General features: G+C 40.0%; 3 protein-coding genes across 5 annotated transcripts in view; 2 read left to right on the forward strand and 1 right to left on the reverse strand.

The window, feature by feature from the left end:
• tsc2 (TSC complex subunit 2) overlaps window positions 1-1,344 on the reverse strand; it is a 28,346-nt gene extending 27,002 nt beyond the window's left edge. For all 3 annotated transcript variants that reach the window (XM_054604586.1, XM_054604583.1, XM_054604587.1), the window contains exon 1: window positions 1,274-1,344. The gene's annotated coding sequence lies outside the window, so the exon portion shown is untranslated. The remainder of the gene's footprint in view (window positions 1-1,273) is intronic.
• On the forward strand, window positions 1,106-3,351 carry nthl1 (nth-like DNA glycosylase 1). Its single transcript, XM_054604588.1, has 6 exons — window positions 1,106-1,395; window positions 1,538-1,773; window positions 1,868-2,038; window positions 2,153-2,312; window positions 2,590-2,695; window positions 2,913-3,351. The coding sequence occupies exons 1-6, from the start codon at window positions 1,137-1,139 to the stop codon at window positions 3,217-3,219; spliced, it is 1,239 nt and encodes a 412-aa protein (XP_054460563.1). The 5' UTR covers window positions 1,106-1,136; the 3' UTR covers window positions 3,220-3,351.
• Window positions 3,352-8,312: 4,961 nt separating this feature from the next.
• On the forward strand, window positions 8,313-14,565 carry LOC129096210 (Na(+)/H(+) exchange regulatory cofactor NHE-RF2). The gene is made up of 6 exons (XM_054604920.1): window positions 8,313-8,519; window positions 8,873-9,190; window positions 12,710-12,901; window positions 13,860-14,016; window positions 14,214-14,311; window positions 14,410-14,565. The coding sequence occupies exons 1-6, from the start codon at window positions 8,313-8,315 to the stop codon at window positions 14,563-14,565; spliced, it is 1,128 nt and encodes a 375-aa protein (XP_054460895.1).
• Window positions 14,566-20,722: the final 6,157 nt, after the last annotated feature.

Raw genomic sequence — 20,722 nt, forward strand, 5'->3', positions numbered from 1 at the left:
TCTGAGCCTTGGTCATTTAAATCTTCATATTTTGCAGAGAATTTCAGAAGATCAATGTTATTTACTTCAGTTTCAATACCATAGAATCTCATAAAAGCTTTGAATAGAATAAAAAACACCAATTCACACTGCATGCCTATTGCAGATTCCTCTTTATATCCAACAGGTTTATCTTCTCTTTATTCAAAACATAGTAACATGCAACACGATGGCTTCTACTGCTAATATAACTAGTTTAGCACATTTTATATTGAAATTATATGATTAAGACATGTAGTTGTCAAGAAGCCCTCGTGGTAATCAATAAAACTTTTATTATGTCAATTAATTGTTATTTACATAAATACATAATACTTCATTGTTTTTTTGTTGTCATATTGCCCACCCTTAAACAAGTAGTTTGCAAATGTATAGCCTACCTTTGATTCTCATAACGTATAAATAAGATTTTATTTATATATTAAATATATTAAATCTTAATCATGTCCCTCTAATCGCCTCTAAACCTGCTGTTGCTTGAATTTTTGATACATTTGAAATGTTTTACTTTTGTTTATTATAATCAATGTAGAATTCTTATGATTAGTACTAATACTATTCTTATTGTTAATGTTATTCTTATTATTATTATTCTTATTGTTATTATTGTTATTGTTCTTCTTCTTATTATTCCTATTCCTTATTATTATTATTATTATTATTTTTATTGTTATTGTTATTGTTATTCTTATTGTTAATGTTATTCTTATTATTATTCTTATTATTATTATTATTATTGTTATTGTTATTGTTATTATTATTCTTATTCTTATTATTCCTATTCTTATTGTTAATGTTATTCTTATTATTATTATTATTATTATTGTTATTGTTATTGTTATTATTCTTATTATTATTCTTATTCTTATTCTTATTATTATTGTTAATGTTATTCTTATTATTCTTATTATTCTTATTATTATTATTATTGTTATTATTATTATTATTATTATTATTATTATTATTATTATTATTATTATAAAAGTTCAAGTAGTTGTTTAGTAGTATTTCTGTCCTTTATTTAAAGGTGGATTCAACTTTCCTGGTTCTATCGTGACAAGGAACTTCGAATAAGAAACCAACTTCCGTCGACCTCAATGCCTCCCTGCAGCCCGACGGTCTGTCATGCAGTCCAGTGTTTGGCTATGAAGTCTCCTTACTTCATGCAGAGCAGGTCTGTTGTTACAAGGAGTGGTGATCAAAACGCTGCGAGCTCTCTCAGGTCCAAACTCACCAGCAGACGGAGAGATGTGGATCCAGTTTCCTCTGTGGTGGTGAAGGTGGAGGAGGAGGAGGAGGAGGAGGTGGAGGCGAGGATCTGTGAGCAAAGACCCTCCTCGGCCTCCTTATCGAGGGGTAATGTTTACGTTGGCTGAGCACAGACACCTGTCATGTTATTTACCACTACTACACACTTGTTGATATGAAACCTTTGCTCTTCCTGTCTTGCCATGCAGAGTCAGATATGTCTTATTCTCTCTCATCTGCTATCATTCAGGTGGCTGCCATCCAAAAACAGAAACTTCACCATTGGCTTCACACAGCCGCAGGAAGAGGCAGCTTAAAGTGGAATATGACAGGGATGAAGGTGTTGCACCAGTTCAGACGGGACACTGGGAACCTCCAGACTGGAAGAAACAACTGGGATACATCCGTGAGATGAGGAGCGGCCGTGATGCCCCTGTGGATAACATGGGAGCAGAGAAGTGCTACGACTCAGAGGCTCCTGCACATGTAGGTGTGGTTTAGTTTGTTTTTTAAAGCCTACATAATACACTAGTTCAAATTCAATCATCTTTTCCTTCTGCTGTCTCCACTCTGGGCTCAGGTGAGACGTTTCCAGGTGCTGGTTTCCCTCATGCTGTCCAGTCAGACCAAGGACCAGGTGACAGCAGCAGCCATGCAGAAGCTCCGAGCTCACGGCTGCACTGTAGAAAACATACTCGCTACTGATGATGAAGCACTGGGGAAACTTATCTACCCTGTCGGCTTCTGGAAGGTAATGCAAAAGTATTTGTATTCGTACAGGAGCCAGGCTTCCAGCCTTCTCACCCTCCTTCTCTGTTTTCGTTTTTGCACCTTATTGAATGTATTCCCTGCGTTTCTTCTCTAGACTAAGGTGAAGTATCTGAAGCGGACATCGGCCATGCTGCAGGAAGTGTTCTCAGGGGACATCCCAGACAGCGTGGAGGGGCTGGTCAGTCTGCCGGGTGTTGGACCCAAGATGGCTCACTTGGCCATGGACATCGCCTGGGACCAAGTGTCGGGCATCGGTGGGGACACACTCCTGAAACACGCACCAACATTTACAGATCAAACGGAATAAAATAGAGAACTTTACAGAGCAGCTTTATTTCACATAGTTGAAAACTAAACTTCAAGCTTAAGTCTGGAATCTGAGTTTATAAAGTTGTTGCATAGAATTATTAATAAACATGTGTAGACTTGGTGTATTCATCATGAGTCCACATCACCATTTACTGTTCTCTAGAAATGCAAATCCATAGGTGTGCGTGCCGTCATTAAAAGTGTTGATATTATTTTGTTTAGGCGTGGACACACATGTGCATCGCATCTCCAATCGGCTGGGCTGGCTCAAGAAACCCACCAAGAACCCAGAGGAAACACGCAAGGCCCTGGAGGAGTGGTTGCCCAGGTAACGGCATGATTAATTCACTGCTGACCCGTACAATCTGATTAACACAGACCAACAGATCTATAAAGACCAGAGTCTCTGAGACTGGCCTAAGCACATGCAGCTCTTCATTGACTGGTGTCTGATAGGAAATCTTTGCAACGTGATGTGGAAATCAAAAATCAATAAATGCAGGTTTAATGCAAGCTTGTGATGTTCCTCTCTCACTCTGTCGTAGGGAGCTGTGGAGTGAGATCAACTGGCTGCTGGTGGGGTTTGGTCAGCAGGTCTGTCTCCCCGTCAGCCCTCTCTGCTCCGCGTGTCTGAACCAGTACAGCTGCCCGTCCGCCCACAAGGTCTCTCCTACAAAGAGGCCTAAAGCCGGATCCCCACGGTCTCCAAATCCAACCTCCTCCTTTACAACAAAAACTGAACCTGAACAAGAGTCCTCTGTTAAACATGAGAGGACAAAGAAGGAGCCACGGCCCACACCTGTTTCCCCCACAGCACAGAGGACGAGGCTAAAAAGCAAAGTCGATCATTGATGTAGTGGTCGCATACGTTTGGGTCTGGACTCAAGACCAAATGTGTTTATATGTACAATAAAAGTTCAATGCGTTCACACACACACTGAAAATATGCAACTAAGCAAAACATTTTCAGTTTTTTTGACACTACAACTTAAATATTTTTGTACTGTTGGTGCTTAATATTTTATAACAAAATAAAACAATATATGTACTGAGGTCATGTTTATTTTTTTATTCCAGCAGAGCAAGTTTGCAACAGTAAACTCATTTATAGCATTTTAATATATATGTCCACTTTAGATACTGTACCTGGAATAAACAATGTACTTCATTCTGAAACAACATAAACTAAATATACAACATACAGATATACTAGAACACAGGAGTTAAAGCTGGTTTTATTTATCAATTTGGTAACTTGGCTGTTAGTCCAAATGAAATACCCTTAACTAGAACTGGCCAAAGACTAACTTTAAGAATTCTGAAATGGCTGTTATTAACATTTTAAGTTAAACCACAGACTCTATTCATCGAAACGTGAATTTGTGCGGCCAGCCTTCTTGGTTATTGCTTCAAATGTAAAACAACATACCTGATAAACACCCTTAGTGCAACTAACTATGAGCCCATGCTAGCTAACCTGTCAGAAGATGTCCATAGATGGACAACATTGCCTCTATCTATACTGGGAAGAATAAATATAATTAAGATGAATATATTGCCTAAGTTTTTATACATTTTTCAATCAATCCCATTAGCTCCTCCACCTTCATTTATTCCTAAAGTAAGAAAGCTGCTTTCAAACTTTATTTGGAACAACAGGAAGCCAAGACTTAGACTCTCTCTTTTATATTTGCCTTATGATAGGGGAGGGTTACAACTACCAAATTTACAGTGGTACTACTGGTCTGCACAATTGAGGGCTGCAATGTTTCGGTTTGTTGGATGCCCAGCCCTGGTTACAAATCGAATTGTTGTCTTCAAAGGGTTTGATGCTGGATAGCTTTTTATACTCTGCTCCCCTTAAGAAACTAAGAAAAAACACAGTTAATCCCTTTGTGAAAAACACCATTGTTGTCTGGCATGAAGTGCATAAATATCTGGGAGATTTCCCAGTGTTGTCCTGTTTCTCACCTATTTGGGGCAATGAACACTTTAGCCCGGCTAAGAATGACATGGGGTTTAAAGCATGGTTAAGCAAGGGCATAGTTAAACTACTAGATCTCTATAAGGACAACACTCTAATGTCGTTTGACGAGCTGAAAGCCAAATATGACGTACCACAGAAACACTTCTTTAAGTATTTACAACTTAGAAGTTTTATTCTGAAATGCTTAAAGAATTCAATGCAACAACCTCCAATGTCCACACTGGAGATATTTTCTACAAAAACTTGTTTCAGCAAAGGGCTGGTTACTCAATTATATAATATATTGGTGGAAAACCATAAAGACAACTCTGAGAGTAAGAGACAGGAGTGGATACAAGACTTACAAGAGGACATTTTAGTGGAAGATTGGGGTATAATATGTTCAAAGGTACATACACAAACCATTAACACACGTCTGAGATGAATACAATATAATTGGATAATGAGAACGTACATCACCCCTGTGAAGTTAAACAAATTTGATCCTAATATTCCTGACGCCTGATGCTATAAGTGCAATATTCATCAAGGTACTTTATATCACTGTTTGTGGGAATGTGAGGAGATTCAAAGATTTTGGAGATCGGTGATACAATATATTTCTCAAATTACCTCTTCTCCAATACCTCTAAGCCCTACGCTCTGTATATTAAGCATGTATCCAGTCAATTGTTCTCTTTCTAATGGAGAAAGAAAAATGGTTGACCTATGTCTACTACAGGCCAGGCGCTCAGTCGCTCTGTGTTGGAAGAATGTTCGTTGCCCCTCTCTAGGCCACTGGCTGAAAAACTTAACATCAGGTTTGGCTCTTGTGAAACTAACGTATATAGTTAGGAAGAAAGCTTCTCAGTTTTACAATATCTGGGAGATGTTTTTGGAAGTTGTTAAAAATGGTGACATTGAAGAGGCATTGGAAATGTGAAGTTACTAATCTGATGGGAGGAATGTGTGCTGTACTCTGCCCCATGTCTGTGACTGTATTTTATTTACGTTATTTTCATTTATTAATTTATTTCAACTAAATAAATATTTTCATTGTTAATCTTGGTCTTTCTTGAACTTATGTTTTAACTCATAATTTAGCCATTATTTATTTCCAAGTGATATTAGTATTATTTATTGTTATTTTATATACTGCCATATGTTCAGGTTGGGGGAAGGGTCATTTATGTATGTAAATTGTGTTAAATGTATAAAACCAATAAATATATGTTTAAAAAAAAAAAAAAAACAACATACCTAATAAATGACATGCAAAATGCCAATTCACATTGTTTTCTGTAAATGTGATGTTACCCAGCAGCACTGCTTAAACTAAAAGTAATTATTCTGTTACACAATATTCATAGAAACCCTTGTTGACTCAGCATGTCATTCATCACAGATTCTTTAAATACTACACAGTGCCAGTACTTGTTTGGTATGATACTTCCTTCCAGAGTAATAGGTGTGTTACAGTAAGAAAACCACAGGTGTAATTAATAACAAGAACATTTGCATCTCATTAGGTGTGTCATTGTGTTTGTCTCAGTTCAACCTAACTATCTTATGGAAAAGGGCAGACATTAAAATACAAAACTGAAGCCAGTGGTGGTATATATGCTGTGACTTTGAATTGTGTTATTTGATGTAGGTTTTAAATTCTTAATGATGTCGTTAATGAAGGAAGAGCTGAATGAGCACTTACATTTTTAGCATATTTACCTGAGCCACTGAGCAACTTGCTTAAGGGCAACTTGACAGGATTGATCAAGAGATAATCAATTAATATTTCAAGACTTGAATATGGATCTGATGTGTTGCCCAAGCGCACATCATTTAAGGATTATTCCCACAAGTAATTTAAAGTGCAAAAAAAACACAGCTCTATCCAGTGGTGGAAAGTAATTAAGTACATTTCCTCTAGTAATTATTTACAATTATGTAAATATATCTCTTCAGTACATTTATTTAAGAGCTATAGTTACTAATTACTTTTCAAATTGAGATTTCCCATACATATGAATACAGCAGTAATACTAATATATTAGAAAATCTTTAATATTGACTGTAGCCACTGTTCATTATTCAATTCAATTCAGTTTATTTTGTATAGCCCAGAATCACAAATTACAAATTTGCCTCAGAGGGCTTTACAATCTGTACACATGCGACATCCTCTGTCCTTAGACCCTCACATCCTCTGTCCTTAGACCCTCACATCCTCTGTCCTTAGACCCTCACATCCTCTGTCCTTACACATCCTCTGTCCTTAGACCCTCACATCCTCTGTCCTTAGACCCTCACCTCCTCTGTCCTTAGACCCTCACATCCTCTGTCCTTAGACCCTCACATCCTCTGTCCTTAGACCCTCACATCCTCTGTCCTTAGACCCTCACCTCCTCTGTCCTTCCCTCACATCAGCACAGGAAAAACTCCCCTAAAAAACCCCTTTAACAGGGAGAAAAAGGGAAGAAACCTCTGGGAGAGCGACAGAGGAGGGATCCTTCTCCCAGGATGGACAGAATGCAATAGATGTCATGTGTACAGAATGAGCAGCATAACAGAGATACAACACATTCAATGTATATGACATAAATGATTCATATAATAAGACTACTTATAATAACATTATTATGAGTACTTTCACTTTTAAAACGTATATTTTTTAGCTAATACTTGTCTATGCTTCACTTAAGGATATTTTGAAAGCAGGACTTTTACTTGTAACTGAGTATTTCTATACTGCAGTACTTTGACTGAAGTGCATTATTTCAGTTAACCTGCAGTCTTCCCTGATCAAAAAAATATATCAACTACACACACCCTCAAACTTGGCTGTGCTGAAATACTTGAGATACTTCTTTTTTTTTTAAATGGATAAATGCAAATAAGTCTGAGCTCATATTACATGACCCTTTAATGCCTCTTTACGCAACCGTCCTTTTATTGATCTCCAGTGGAGACAGAAATAGAGAGCGGATGAGGACGACTTTCCTTTTCAGGTCACAGGTTTACCTCCACCACCCCGGGGCCAGACTCCCACAAGAGCACATGTCCTTGACTCATTTCATCCTTTAACAAAATACTTTCCTGACTAACTCTTAAAGCTAGGGTGGGTAATTTCTTTACTGTAATATTTGGCAAAACTGTCCTAATAGCCAGTCAGCTATATGTAGGTGAAGTGCTCTGAGAATATCTGCTCATAACTTTGCTCTCCCCTGCCTCTGTGGGCCGCACCCAAAAATTGCCACCGCTCATGTACACTTTGACCAATCAGAGCGAGGCTCCGATTCTCCGTTCTTATTGGCTGTGGGACTGTCCGGTCACCTTGGCAACGACGTTGGTGCGTCCCTGCGTGTTTCGTCTTCCTATCAATGTAACTGAATTCACATGAACGCGCATAACTGACGTTCGGTGGGAGGAGCTACAGCAGGTAGCGTGGCAGGGAGAGGCCAGAGAGCACGCGACGGAATCTCAACGGCTGTTTTCTCCAAAATCGCCCACCCTAGCTTTAACAGACGCGTCATTTTCTTCAGGCGCGTCGCGGCTGCGTCAGGTGTGCGCTGCGGGGCTGCGTCAGGTGTGCGCTGCGGGGCTTCTCCTGTTAACGCCTCTTCACCCGGTCCCACAGGAGGACACACACTCAGCTGACGAGGAGAATTAAGTGTTACGTGTGAGGAAAAGCTTTCTAATCTCTGATCTCTTGGATAATTCCTCCGATGGACGGGATTTAGCCACTGTCCGCGGGGTTTTGGACACACATTTTTGCGCCCCTGGTAGTTGCATGATGGATTAAAAAGCTCATTACTTTTAGCCCAGATTTTTCTATTTGTGCTCTCTAAAAAAAAAGTTGTGGATTATTATTATTGGACTTGCGATCATGCTAAATGATGATGTTTTGGTCAGTCGTACTTTGGATTAAGAGCCAGAGACAAGCACCTGTTTATCCTCCTGAGACACTTTGACCTGTAGACGGATGGAGAGCGAGTTCAGACCCAGGCTCTGTTTCCTGACAAAAGGAGAACCCGGCTATGGGTTCCACCTGCGCGGTGAGAGGAGCAGAGGCGGACAGTTCATCCGCAAAGTGGAGCCCGGCTCCTGCGCTGACCTGGGCGGGCTGCGATCGGGAGACCGGGTGGTGGAGGTGAACGGTGAGAATGTGGAGAACCAAACCCACCATCAAGTAAGTGATGGCTCAATGAATGAGTTTTTATAAAAGCACAGACGAGTGCTTGCGTGTTAAAGAGAAGCCAGACGAGACTCGTAAACTCTCTGAGGTACAAACAATGAGTTCTAAACCTGTTGGACCACTTTCTTCCTTTGCCTGAGGAGGAGGAGGAGGAGGAGGAGGAGGGGGGGGTTCTAAAACGGGTCAATGTGAGCCTTGTGTAATGGAATCACTGTGTCTTTGTCGTGCAAAAAAAAATGTTTTATGTAGGCCAGTACAGGGTGAACAACATGCACTTGATGACACCACAGTAATCTTTTTTCATTTGTCTAAAGCTCCTCTCTGTAACTCCTCTCTCCTCCCTGCAGGTGGTGGAGCGTATCCGTGAAGTGGCCCACCGCACCAGGCTGCTGGTGGTGGACAGAGACACGGATGAATACCTCCGCGGCTGTGGCCTGGCCTGCACCGAGGACCTGGCCATTGAGATGGGAACCCTGTCCCCACGACCGACACCGGGTCCCACTCCTTCTGCCTCTCCCTTACCCAAAGAGAACTCACCCCTGTCACCCAAACCCAACCACACACACTCGTTTTACCCTCCTGCTGCAGACTCGCCCACACCCACGATCACACAAGCCGAGGTCAAGAGGTCCTCAGTCACATCAAGTACAGCGACAGACACAGAGGTAAGGCTGGACAGCAGTACATTAGACCCTTGTTTGTGGGTCCCTCGCACGCACTACAGACCAACATGGGCTTTTATAGATTATCTGTTTTTACTAGATGAAAGGGGGAGGAAAGAGTCACAATTCTGAAGTCTAAGGTTCAGCTGGTGTCTGCGTGTGACACTGAGCCAATGCTCTTTAACCTGATGTCGGTCAAGCACTAATCTGGATTTGAGCACTGCTGGTATTCCAGCACAAAGCTCAGGTGCACTGAGGAGGGGAGACAGGCTAAGGTAATGAATTAAAGGCACAGACAGTGAAAGAAAACATCCCAGTTACTGCACCTGAAGATTGGCTGGCTTTAAGTGATAATAATAATTTCGCTATTGTGGCTTTTTATTAATTCAGCTGGACGTTTAGACACAGATAATACCTACACAACATGTGCACAATCACTCTTGTTTCAGCCAAAATTAGGCAGTAAAGTTCATTGTAGCGCATGCAAGTTGAAAAAGGAGTCTGCAGGGAAAAGAAATTAAACAGTGAATGACTGAATAACAAAGGGAAATTCAGCAAGTAGTGTAAATAATACAGCAGGTTTAAACCAATTTCTCACCTCTTCTTGTGCAACAGTGGGCTATATAGTCCTGTTTGTAACTGTCTCTGTCAGTCAAACATCTGCTTTACAAGTCACTGTTGTCGCTGAGGAGTGTGAACATTTTAAATGCATATTGTATTTAAAGAGCGCCGTCTCTATGTGTTAACAGCTCACACAAACATAGGAATGTTCCCACCTGACTGCAGAAACCAAAGACAAAACCCTGACAGTGTTTCCTGCAAAAACATGCAAGACTGTAGGTATGGTTTAGTCAAAATAAATTAAAAGTAGTACAATAAAGTGTGCACTAGGTGGAGATGTAAAGGGTCTTTTGACAAAGTGGGATTGAATGTCTGCTGGGAGGAAAGAAAGTATCAAGAAATGGGAGGGATCAGATTTTGAGATAGAAATGTTGCCCAATCGAACTCTTCAGATAAGATTTGTATTGTTTATTTTGGGCTGGAGGCACAAAATCTCACTGGGAACTAGCACTCTTAGGTTTAGTTAGTACTTTGCTATGCTATCAAATTCACATAAAAAAAACAATTCATATTCCGTCATTGCTGTGACAGCAAGTGTGACATGGCAAAAGCAAAATTTCCATTTGTGCCAACCAGACATCACCGTGACGTCTTAATGTCAGCCAGGCTGCCGATATAGCTGAACTGTCCGTCAGAGATTGAGTTCAGTGTTTGGGCTCCAAACAAAGTGGACCAGGATCCTCCGGCACTGAAGCTCACGTCAAGCTGCCATCTGTTTAGCCAAGGGCAGGGTAAATACAGGCTGCCCCTTGGCTGGCCATCGCGTCTGTCTTTATCAGTTTTGGTTCGAGGTTCAGATCAAACAACATCATACACAGCAACAGCAGCAGCCGTGCAATCTACAACCAACACTGGCTGCAAATATGAGCTGAACAACGCCTTAACCAAAGCCTACCTAAATAAGCCTCAGAAATTAACTTTCTGAAATAGTATCCACTGTTATGAAGTCCTGTTGAGGGCCATCTGGTCTGTCCTTTTCACCATGAATATACCTAACAAATTAAAGGCTTTAAAGTGCTATTTTTGCCTGGAGAACGGGGCCTTTAGTAATCAGGTTGTTCTTTTTTTACTGTTTGTTAAAATGTTTAGTAGACATTAATTTGCAACTTTTTTAACTATTAAAAGTTTACCGGTCATATACAAAATCAACTTCTAGACATTTCTGATGATGATGAGTGATTACTTTTGTCCACTAATTCAGCAGCTGCTATAAAGAAACCATTTTGGCATATTAATCCAAGCCCAACACAAGTCCTGTGCTCTTCATGTGCTTGTTCGGCATAAAAAAAGTCACCAACACACACACTGTTTATACACAGAAGTAATCGCTCTCTCTCATCTCTCTACTTCTGTGTCATTTGCCTTGTGACATTCACATTGTACATGTAAATACAGACGCATTTTCATTGTTGCATGATGTTATTATAGCAGCAGACGCCCTTATACAGTAGTCTTACATAACCACAGTGGTGCTTTAACAGCGATCTATCCAAAACACTTTCATATACCTACCTGACTAAGGTTGAATCTCTCAAAAAGTTTAGGAAATTTTCCTCTTAAATTTATTGTATATGACTCATCTGTAAAATGCTATAAGAGGAAAGGAGGATTCTCTGCATTTCCTTTCGTAAAGTAAGAAATTAAATTAGAGGTATTGCTTTATTGATTAATATTCAAATTATTTTTCTCATTAATCATATGGTCTATAATAGCCAGGCATATCTTCCCAGAGCCAGAGGAAACATCTTGAAATTACAGTAAAAAAAAAAAGATATTTGATTTATATACAAGATACAAACCAAAGATAATCAGCAAATTGTCACATTTAAGAAACTGGAACCAGTAAATATATTTTGTTTGACAATCGCTTAAAAGATTTGTTTCTGCACTAACAGACTTGATTATAAAGACTGAAACATGGAAACACTGTATCTGTTAAAAAAAATATTCCCATTTGCAACAGGACAAAAATAGTAAAATAAAACAGTAATATTTAAAACCAGCAGGAGACATGCTGACCCGTCACCACAGTGACCTGACCTGACACCATGGCGATCTGTTGCCAAGGTGTTCTGCTCATTATGGCACGCAAACTGGGAGACAGACAGTACTCTGTGTGTGTGTTGTGTGTGTGTGTGTGTGGGGGGGGGGGGGTCAAGTCAGCCATAAAGGCACAGTCACAGCAGTGCCACAAGACAGTCACTATTCTGGGCTAACCTCAGGACAGGGACATCGTTGGTCATTAGGATCAGGATTGGTCTAGATGTCTCTCAACCAGATCCACTTAGCCCACTGTGCTCAGATCTTAGGCCACAGGCTCATCCCGGCAGGAACTTTTCTCCTGCTTAGCTTACGGTAAAGCCACACCTATATACACACCTGTGTACACCTGTGGTAAACTGGGTATTAAACCTGAAATAAATATTACAATGTTAATGTGGATCTTTTTCCAATAGCAGTAAATATGATGGCAAATGAGTGCATGCAAAATACTATTTCTGGATGTATTATCATACTTTTACTAGCAGCCATTCATTTCGGTCTGCTACTGAAATCTGCAGGCTCTTGAAACTTGCTTGATTTGTGTAATCCATCAAAATTAATATCAAGTCTGCATTGATTTTTTTGTCAAGCTCATATTAACTTTGCAAGATAAAACAGGGCAGAATATTCAGACCAATCTATACTTAAAATGCATCACAGCGTATGTATAATGAAACTGTGATTACCACTCGTGTCCACATTTCAATCAAGCCTCAGGTCTGTCTGGAAAACCTGTGGTTGTACAGTTGAACTTAATAAACTGCTGTTTATTAATTTATTATGTTTATTGCTGTTCAGACATTTGAATGCCTTCTTCTCTAATATCCTGTTTTTGTTTTCATTTATGTCCCATTATAGCTGCAGGTGCATCCCTCACCAGAGCCGACAGTTGAGCTCCTTCCCCGTCTGTGTCACCTGGTCAAGGGGGAGAACGGCTACGGCTTCAACCTGCACAGCAACAAGACAAAGGGTGGACAGTTTGTGCGTTCAGTGGACCCCGGCTCTCCTGCTGAGGGTGGAGACATCAGGCCCGGAGACAGACTAGTGGAGGTACAACCAAAGAACACACACAATTATTGAAATAAATGGGGCAGAAGGATGACCCTTCATGCAGACTTCATGCATCGACCTTGTCATAGGTACCTTTTTGGAAATTATGGGAAGAACAATGCCAGCGTTCATATATAAATATAAATCCGGTCTGCGCACTGATTTGAGGTGTGATTGGATTAGACCAGATAATCAGGATTTAGAGTGAGTGGGAGAGAGGGGTGTTGTTTAAAGGGGGAACGGAAGAAAAGTCGACAAAGAATTATCTGGAATGGAGGTGTTGAGGTGTTGTGTCTTTTTATGTGATTATGTGTGCGCCTGCATGTGTGCACAGGCTTATAGATATGTGTTCATGCATGAGTGAGACTTTAATTATGTCCCAATAAATAGTAACGAAAATGCAGTGTGGCGAAAATAAAGGGATATCAGACTGTTTCTGGTCGCATTTTGCTTTATGCAAATCAGAAGGCTTTCTGGTTATTCTGACCCACAATCCTTTGCTCAGCAGATACATGAGCAAGAAGGTCAAAGATCAAGGTGCAAGTGAAGTGAAGTAGTATGCCGCCCTTACAAGGCCCTTACAAGGTAAGTCCCAGTTGCATGCAACTGGGACTTACCTTGTAAGGGCGGCTGCAGTATGTACTATTAGTACAAAGAAAATGTATGTGTTTTGAAACACAGTGAACGTTTCTGTTTCCATCTGTATGAGATGTACAGTTAATATAGAGTGTAGAGGAAAAACTGTGGAGGCAGGATGGGAATTCATGCAAATAAACTCGCTTCTACACAAATCACAGATTCTATCTGTTTCTGGCATGAGAGCCAAGACTTCCTACTTCCTAATCTCTTACCTGTTTCCTGTCCTGTCTCATTAGGTTATTGTTTCCGTGTTTCTTATTCATTTCACTTTCCTCCGCTGTTTCTGTTTCCTCTGACCTTCCAGTTTTTTCTATCTCAGGTGAACGGAGTGAACATCGAGGGCCTGAGGCACTCAGAGGTGGTGGCACTCATTAGAGCAGAGGGGGAGGAAGTGCGCTTCCTAGTGGTCGACCAGGAGACAGACGAGCTCTTTCACAGACTGGGGATCACACCAACCACCAGCCATGTCAAAGGTCAGGTTGTGCACATACAAATCTGTCATTATTCTCCAGGCAAAAAGTCTCACTTGTTTCAGTTCTCTCTCTCACAGAAGTCTATCTGGATGAATCAGCCACAGAAAGCGCCCCACACAGCCCGTCTCCGACCACTGAACTCCCTGTCTCAGATCCACCAGTCATAAACATCACACTGACAAACTCCCCGATCACAAATACATCACCAAAGCCCTGGACAAATGGGAGCTCAGCATCTCAGTCCTCGAGAAGTTCCACCACCCAATCAGAGATCAGCAGCTCGGATATGAGCTTCCAGGTCAGAAAAACAATGTAAGAAACTGAACAAAAAATGTGATGTCATTGAGTGTGTGCGTTAAACACGTACGTTTGTGTATATTGCAGGTCAACGATGAGGACGACAGGCGTGTTTCGGACCCGTTCGTGGACAGTGGCCTTCGTCTGAGTCCCACAGCCGCTGAGGCTAAACAAAAGGCCCTTTCCAGCCGCAACAAGAAGAGAGCACCTGCTATGGACTGGAGTAGGAAACAAGAGATCTTCAGCAGCTTCTGACCCCAGAACGCAGGGAGGAAAAAAATAGGAGCAGCGCGAGAATGCCATAGAATGAGTAATAATATTGTGATTCTTCACTGTTCATATTATATAATCTTATACACTGTACCTCAATGTTGCGGAGGCGCGGTGAGAAGTGTGCAAAGAAAAAGACGCAGGTAGTAATATTATAAAATAATAATTGTAATATTCCTAAATTCTGCTCAGTGTAAAACTATGTTGTAAGGTATCAAATAGTATTCACTAAATGCTTATTTACAGTATCTATACGGACAAAGACATGTTCTGTGGGTGTGTCACAGATCTTGGAATACACTGCATTAAACAAACAACTGGCAGAGCAGATTCCTCCATGCAAATGCTGCCTGATCAGTTCAGTGTTTCTCTTTATTAAATCAGTCATCTCAGAGCCATGTTGACTGTGAGTCCATAGCAGATATATATGCACTGCCTCTGATTTGGTCTGCACTTTCTGTAGATGTGCTTTTCTGTTGTAGCTTTGGCAGATTTTATTTTTAAAAGTAATAGTTTCATGTCAATTTCATTGTACAATGAGCTCATCACAGCTGATTCCTGAAGTAGTTATACTATTATTTTGTTTGTTAATTTAATGTAGCATATCACATTTAAATATGAAAAAAGAGAACATGGAAGAGGCTAAGTTATGAAATGTTTTGTTGGATCACCTCAGTGCTTATTTCTTTAATGTTGACAAGATAGAGGAAAAAAACATATACCCTCTGATCTATAAAAGCTTTTTGAGTATTATCTCTCTCAAAAGTTCTTGATTGAAACTTCTAACAATGTCAAATAAACTTTCAAAATATGTGTAAATGCCACAGTTGAATGTCAGTTATTGATATTTTGTAAAATGTGCATACATTTTTGTGATGTGAACAAAAGGCTTAATAAGGTCACCTACAGAACAGGAAAAGCCTGTTCATATAAATACAACAGCTATAAAACAGGGATGTGGACAATGAAGACACGTTATCCTCAACTCCTGTGTCCTCATTTTTTTATCACTCTAAACAATGACTGCTGAAAGCTCACCCTCATAACTATGTAATGGTGTGTGCTTTATACAATTATCTGATTACAATAGTTATGTACTGGGATGTAGACAGTGACCGTGAACAAAGGAGATCACTCTTCCCCTGCTCCACCCAGAGTGTCCGGTTATCAACAATTAATATTATGGTGGAGTTGAAAAGATGATCAGCAGTGTAACAGAAGCCTGTGCTTAAGGTACTGTAGATGAACCGGATCTGTGGTTAGGGCGAGATCTCTGAGAGGCCTACAGCTTATTCTCATAGTCTATGTGGTCTCTGAGTAGCTGTGGAAACATGAATGAAAAGGAATTCCTGTTCCTGGAAAGATGGCCATAATGCACACACACAAAAAACATTATCTCAGGCACAGATAATAGAAAGGCTTCCTCCAAAAAGTTTCTAGACCCAGTGTACAAACAACAAACCACCTCTTATGAGGCAGAATTCATTCAGACTCAATGACTTTTCGACATCCTCTCCAATGTCCTATCTTCATATGGGACTCCTTCACTGGAGCAGCTCCTGGACCGCGGTAAGTTTAAACAAAACATAGGGTGGTGATACACGTTACATTCATTCTGCACACCCACATAACAATAAGAAGCTTTGCTAAAATTTCATGATAATAACTTTAACCAAAACTAAACACAATTTTTAACCCCAAGCAACTAAATAAACACACAGCAATTAGTGCTAATGAATGCAGGCATAGGGCTGCACGGTGGTGTAGTGGTTAGCACTGTCGCCTCACAGCAAGAGGGTCCTGGGTTCAATTCCCGGGCTGGACAACCTTCTGTGTGGAGTTTGCATGTTCTCCCCGTGTCAGCGTGGGTTCTCTCCGGGTTCTCCGGCTTCCTCCCACAGTCCAAAGACATGCAGCTTAGGTTAATTGAAGACTCTAAATTGCCCGTAGGCGTGGATGTGAGTGTGAATGGTTGTTTATATATGTCAGCCCTGTGATAGGCTGGCGACCTGTCCAGGTGAACCCTGCCTTCACCCATTGACAGCTGGGATCCGCGACCCTTAACTGGATAAGCGGTTACGGAAGATGGATGGATGGATGAATGCAGGCATAGTGGTGCTAGCAAATCAGCTAATTTATGCTACCTACACATTTTGGAAGATGAGACAATGTAAACATCCGTCACTCGATAAGATTACCTGACCAGAACTCGCTGAACTAGCAGCCGAAGAATAGAAATAAGGAAACTCGACTTTAAACAGCCATAGACATGAAATGATGTCTTACCTTTGCTGTTGAAGTTGAGTTCAAGGGCACGTCATCAATGCTAATAGCTAATCTAATGTCTTTGGATCATTTTTTCTTTGAGTACAGTTGTCTGTTTTCATTTGCACACAGCCGTCCTCTTGCATCAAGCAGCCAACATTCAGCTTTCCATGTGAAAATACAGTCTATGTCTCCATCTGTTGGATTAATCGTGGTACTGCAATCATCCTAACGGCAGAAATCTAACAAGTGTTTGTTATGATGCCAAGATTATCCAAATAGGTCATGTAGTTGCAGAGATGCACTAGTACACAACACATTTGTATCAAGTTAGGTGGTACATTGCAAAGTAGGTGTATCAGAACATCACAACATCGCATATTTATCACATCATTTTCATCTTTGTTGCATTTTAAAACAAAATGGTGATTATAAGAGGACGCTGTCTGTAATGTCATTTTCTGAATATAGTACAAATAGAAGTGAAAAATCGTAAAATAATGTAGAGATCTGCATATGAAACAATGTAGAGTCAGAATAACTTTGAAACCTTAATTTTATTTATTGAATATGCTGCATTATTGAAGATTGTGTAGTCTACAGTCTGGCTCGACACGACAGTAAATCCTGCATTCATACGACAGTAAAAGTGTGATTGTACTGCACTGCCTCACTTTACATGTTCTGTTCTGCATCCATATTTATCCTCTACATAACAATAAATCATTACTTACACAATTGTAGCAGACAAAAAACAGACAATATAAAATTGCAACCCTTCGAGATTAGTCAAAGAAAAATAATTGATACTTTTTTTCTTTCCACCACTGCCATGCAGTTGTTGAAGACATGCTCACAGCATCTTCGCTATTAAATCAGAGTTATGTTTGCTTGATAATAAGCACTGGAATTTGTGCTAATATGAGGAGGCTGTATTCTGATGCATGTGATGGTGTGTTTTACAATTTGTAAGAGAAGACAGCATTGTGTGTTTACAGATTACTATGTCAAAGCCTCATCCTGTATGAAATAATGGACTCTTAGTATCCTCTCTAACTAGAGCGAAATACTCAATCCAGATTTTCTGTGAAGATGATCTGGGTACTATGGATTATGGATTCATATTTCAAGTGATATCCCATGACTGGACCTGCTGGAGCTGTCAGCTCAGCTTTGGGAGAAAACAAATGTTATGAAGTATTTTAAAATGCAAATGGAAGCGACAAATCAGTTGCTTCTGAGCATGTGTAAATATTTAGTGTCTAATCTCACACACACAAAACTCCACTCAACAAATAAAGTTTAAACCACTGGAATATCAGAAAATGCTACATTTTAGTGTCTGTGTGGAATAAAGTTGGTCATTCATGGAGGTTTCTATTTTTGGATATACACAGCTGTAGCTTTAACTGTGAGGCCTAGCTATTTTTAAAAAGGCATTTTATACCCCAACATATCTTTTTCTCAAAAAAGACACCAGACTGGAAACTCTAACATCCGGTCTTCAGCATGCACGACGTGATTTATTTGAAAAATCCAGAGGTTTAACATACATAAACTATAAATCATATAAAAGGCTCAAAGCATTCAATTTCCATTTACTGGCAAATTAAACTCACAGAAAAACATAAGGTTCCAAAGTCTGTCAGCCAGATTGCAACAATATCATGCTACTTAGTATATAAACAGAATTTAGTTATGAAAAAAAATATTCCTCTTCCCTCCTTTGTTCCCATCGTCATATTCGAAAAATCGTCACACCCCTCCTTTCCTTCAAACTCATTGCAATAATGAATCTGTTACTGAAGCAGACTACTACAGTTCAATCCAAAGGAAAAATACGCTGATACATCAGATACAAAAACCAAAACACAACTAAAATTAACAAGCAACCAAAACATGTTCTCGTACAAGCTTTGAACAAGAAAACTGCGGAAAAAGAACTAGACTGGGGTTTAGATTGTCTTGTATTTGAAGTGATTAATAATCGTTTTAAATCGTTTCGAAAACCCAGAATATCAATGAAAAAATATAGATCCCTGTACTCAATTTTACTGGCAAAATCCTATTCCATGATTAGTCTGAAAAGCCCTTCTTCGCCTGTACTTTTTCATCATCATGATGCACATATTGATTATAGAATCAGCAGCTTGTCTCTACATTATTGTTTTTAAATTTAAGTTGCTCTTTGGCAGTGTCCTAGCTCTTCTCATTTGTAGGTATATTGTGCTCTCTATAGTGAATTGAGGTGGTGTGTTGGTGTGTAAAGGGCAATCATATTACTCCAGAATATACGTCAAACACACACACATTCACACACAGACACACACACACACATACAGTGAAACACATACACAGAGCATGCACACAAAGTAGGCTGGGACAGACTACACACTCCTTCAAACTAAGCTTTTTTGCACCCCTACTGTGCACACGTCACACAAACGCCATCTAATTATCCAAAACATGCTCATAGGCCAAAAAAAGGAACTCATGCGCACCTACTCATGCAGGATCTCACACACATGCATGATCTCACACACGTATACGCACACACCTCAGCAATATGGCAAAGTTAGTCATTGTAAAAGTGCTGATTAGTCCCAGTTTCACAGAGTTGTTTTTATTTGCCATTTAGTATTGGAATATTTTTGCCAGTCAAAGACACTTAATTTCACAGTGCAACACAGTATGACAAACGCTGACATTAGGGTCAAGACATATCATATGGGTGAGGTTAAAAAAAAGTCCATACAAAAACAAAATTAGGTAAAACAAAATAAAAAGTGCAAAAACAACTTAACAGTCACTGAAAATAGCATTAATTCCAATATCTTTTTTGCGTTAATTGTGCGAATTTAAGTCCACTATAGAAACAAAAATTATCAGTAGCAGCAAAAACAAAAAAAGAAAAAAAAGAATATGGACCATTTTTAAAACATTATAAAGATCACAATGACATTGCCAATCACTGTTTTACTTAAGATATCAATATGGCATCAAATGGATATCAGTACGAATGTAGACATAAACATATAGACACACACTCACTCATTCATGCACACACACACACACACACACACACACACACACACACACACACACACACACACACACACACACACACACACACACACACACACACACACACACACACACACACACACACACACACACACACACACACACACACACACATAAACACTTGGTCACAGTCAACAGGTGCCAAGGACATTGCGGTGGGAGTCAAGTTTTAGCTCGGTACCATATCAAAAACAATACATATTTAACACACCGTTAACACAGAATGCCGAAGTGAGGATTTACAAACTGCACATGCATGCACACACACACACACACACACACACACACACACACACACACACACACACACACACACACACACACACACACACACACACACACACACACACACACACACACACACACACACACACACACACACACAAAACCTCAGAGGACAACTAAGGATGTGATTTTTCTTTCTACTGTTTCCTCCCCTCTGGTCAGAAAACAAATGTGTTAGCCCTAATCCTCCCTCACTAGAGGAATGGTTTCTGTGAAGCCACGAGGAAAGACACTCGCTTTTATTCTTTTTCTCTCTCTCGATCAGGTAGAAAATGTGACAGGAGTATGTCTGATAGATGGATAGCTCTGTGAAGCAGCACTGGAAATGAAAGGTAGGAAACAGAGGCGGATAGCGAGATTATCTTACAGCTAAGTAGAATTCAGTGACTACAGATGAAGTTATTCATATTGAATCCTATTCCCCAGGAAAAGAAAGATATCACCCAGAAAAAACGAACAGAGTTTAAACCCCTGTCTGTCTGTCTGTCTGTCTGTCTGTGTCTGTGTG

This window comes from Anoplopoma fimbria, chromosome 9, assembly GCF_027596085.1.
Source record: "Anoplopoma fimbria isolate UVic2021 breed Golden Eagle Sablefish chromosome 9, Afim_UVic_2022, whole genome shotgun sequence".
Taxonomy (NCBI): Eukaryota; Metazoa; Chordata; class Actinopteri; order Perciformes; family Anoplopomatidae; genus Anoplopoma; species Anoplopoma fimbria.

Excerpts from the sequence above, each read along its gene's own strand:
- LOC129096210 (XM_054604920.1), top strand. The coding sequence starts at position 8,313 with ATGGAGAGCGAGTTCAGACCCAGGCTCTGTTTCCTGACAAAAGGAGAA. Across the intron at positions 8,520-8,872 it reads AGAACCAAACCCACCATCAA|GTGGTGGAGCGTATCCGTGA; the intron begins GTAAGTGATGGC and ends TCCTCCCTGCAG. Across the intron at positions 14,017-14,213 it reads CACCAGCCATGTCAAAGGTC|CATCACCAAAGCCCTGGACA; the intron begins AGGTTGTGCACA and ends CGATCACAAATA.
- nthl1 (XM_054604588.1), top strand. The coding sequence starts at position 1,137 with ATGCCTCCCTGCAGCCCGACGGTCTGTCATGCAGTCCAGTGTTTGGCT. Across the intron at positions 2,039-2,152 it reads ACCCTGTCGGCTTCTGGAAG|ACTAAGGTGAAGTATCTGAA; the intron begins GTAATGCAAAAG and ends TTTCTTCTCTAG. Across the intron at positions 2,313-2,589 it reads GGACCAAGTGTCGGGCATCG|GCGTGGACACACATGTGCAT; the intron begins GTGGGGACACAC and ends TATTTTGTTTAG.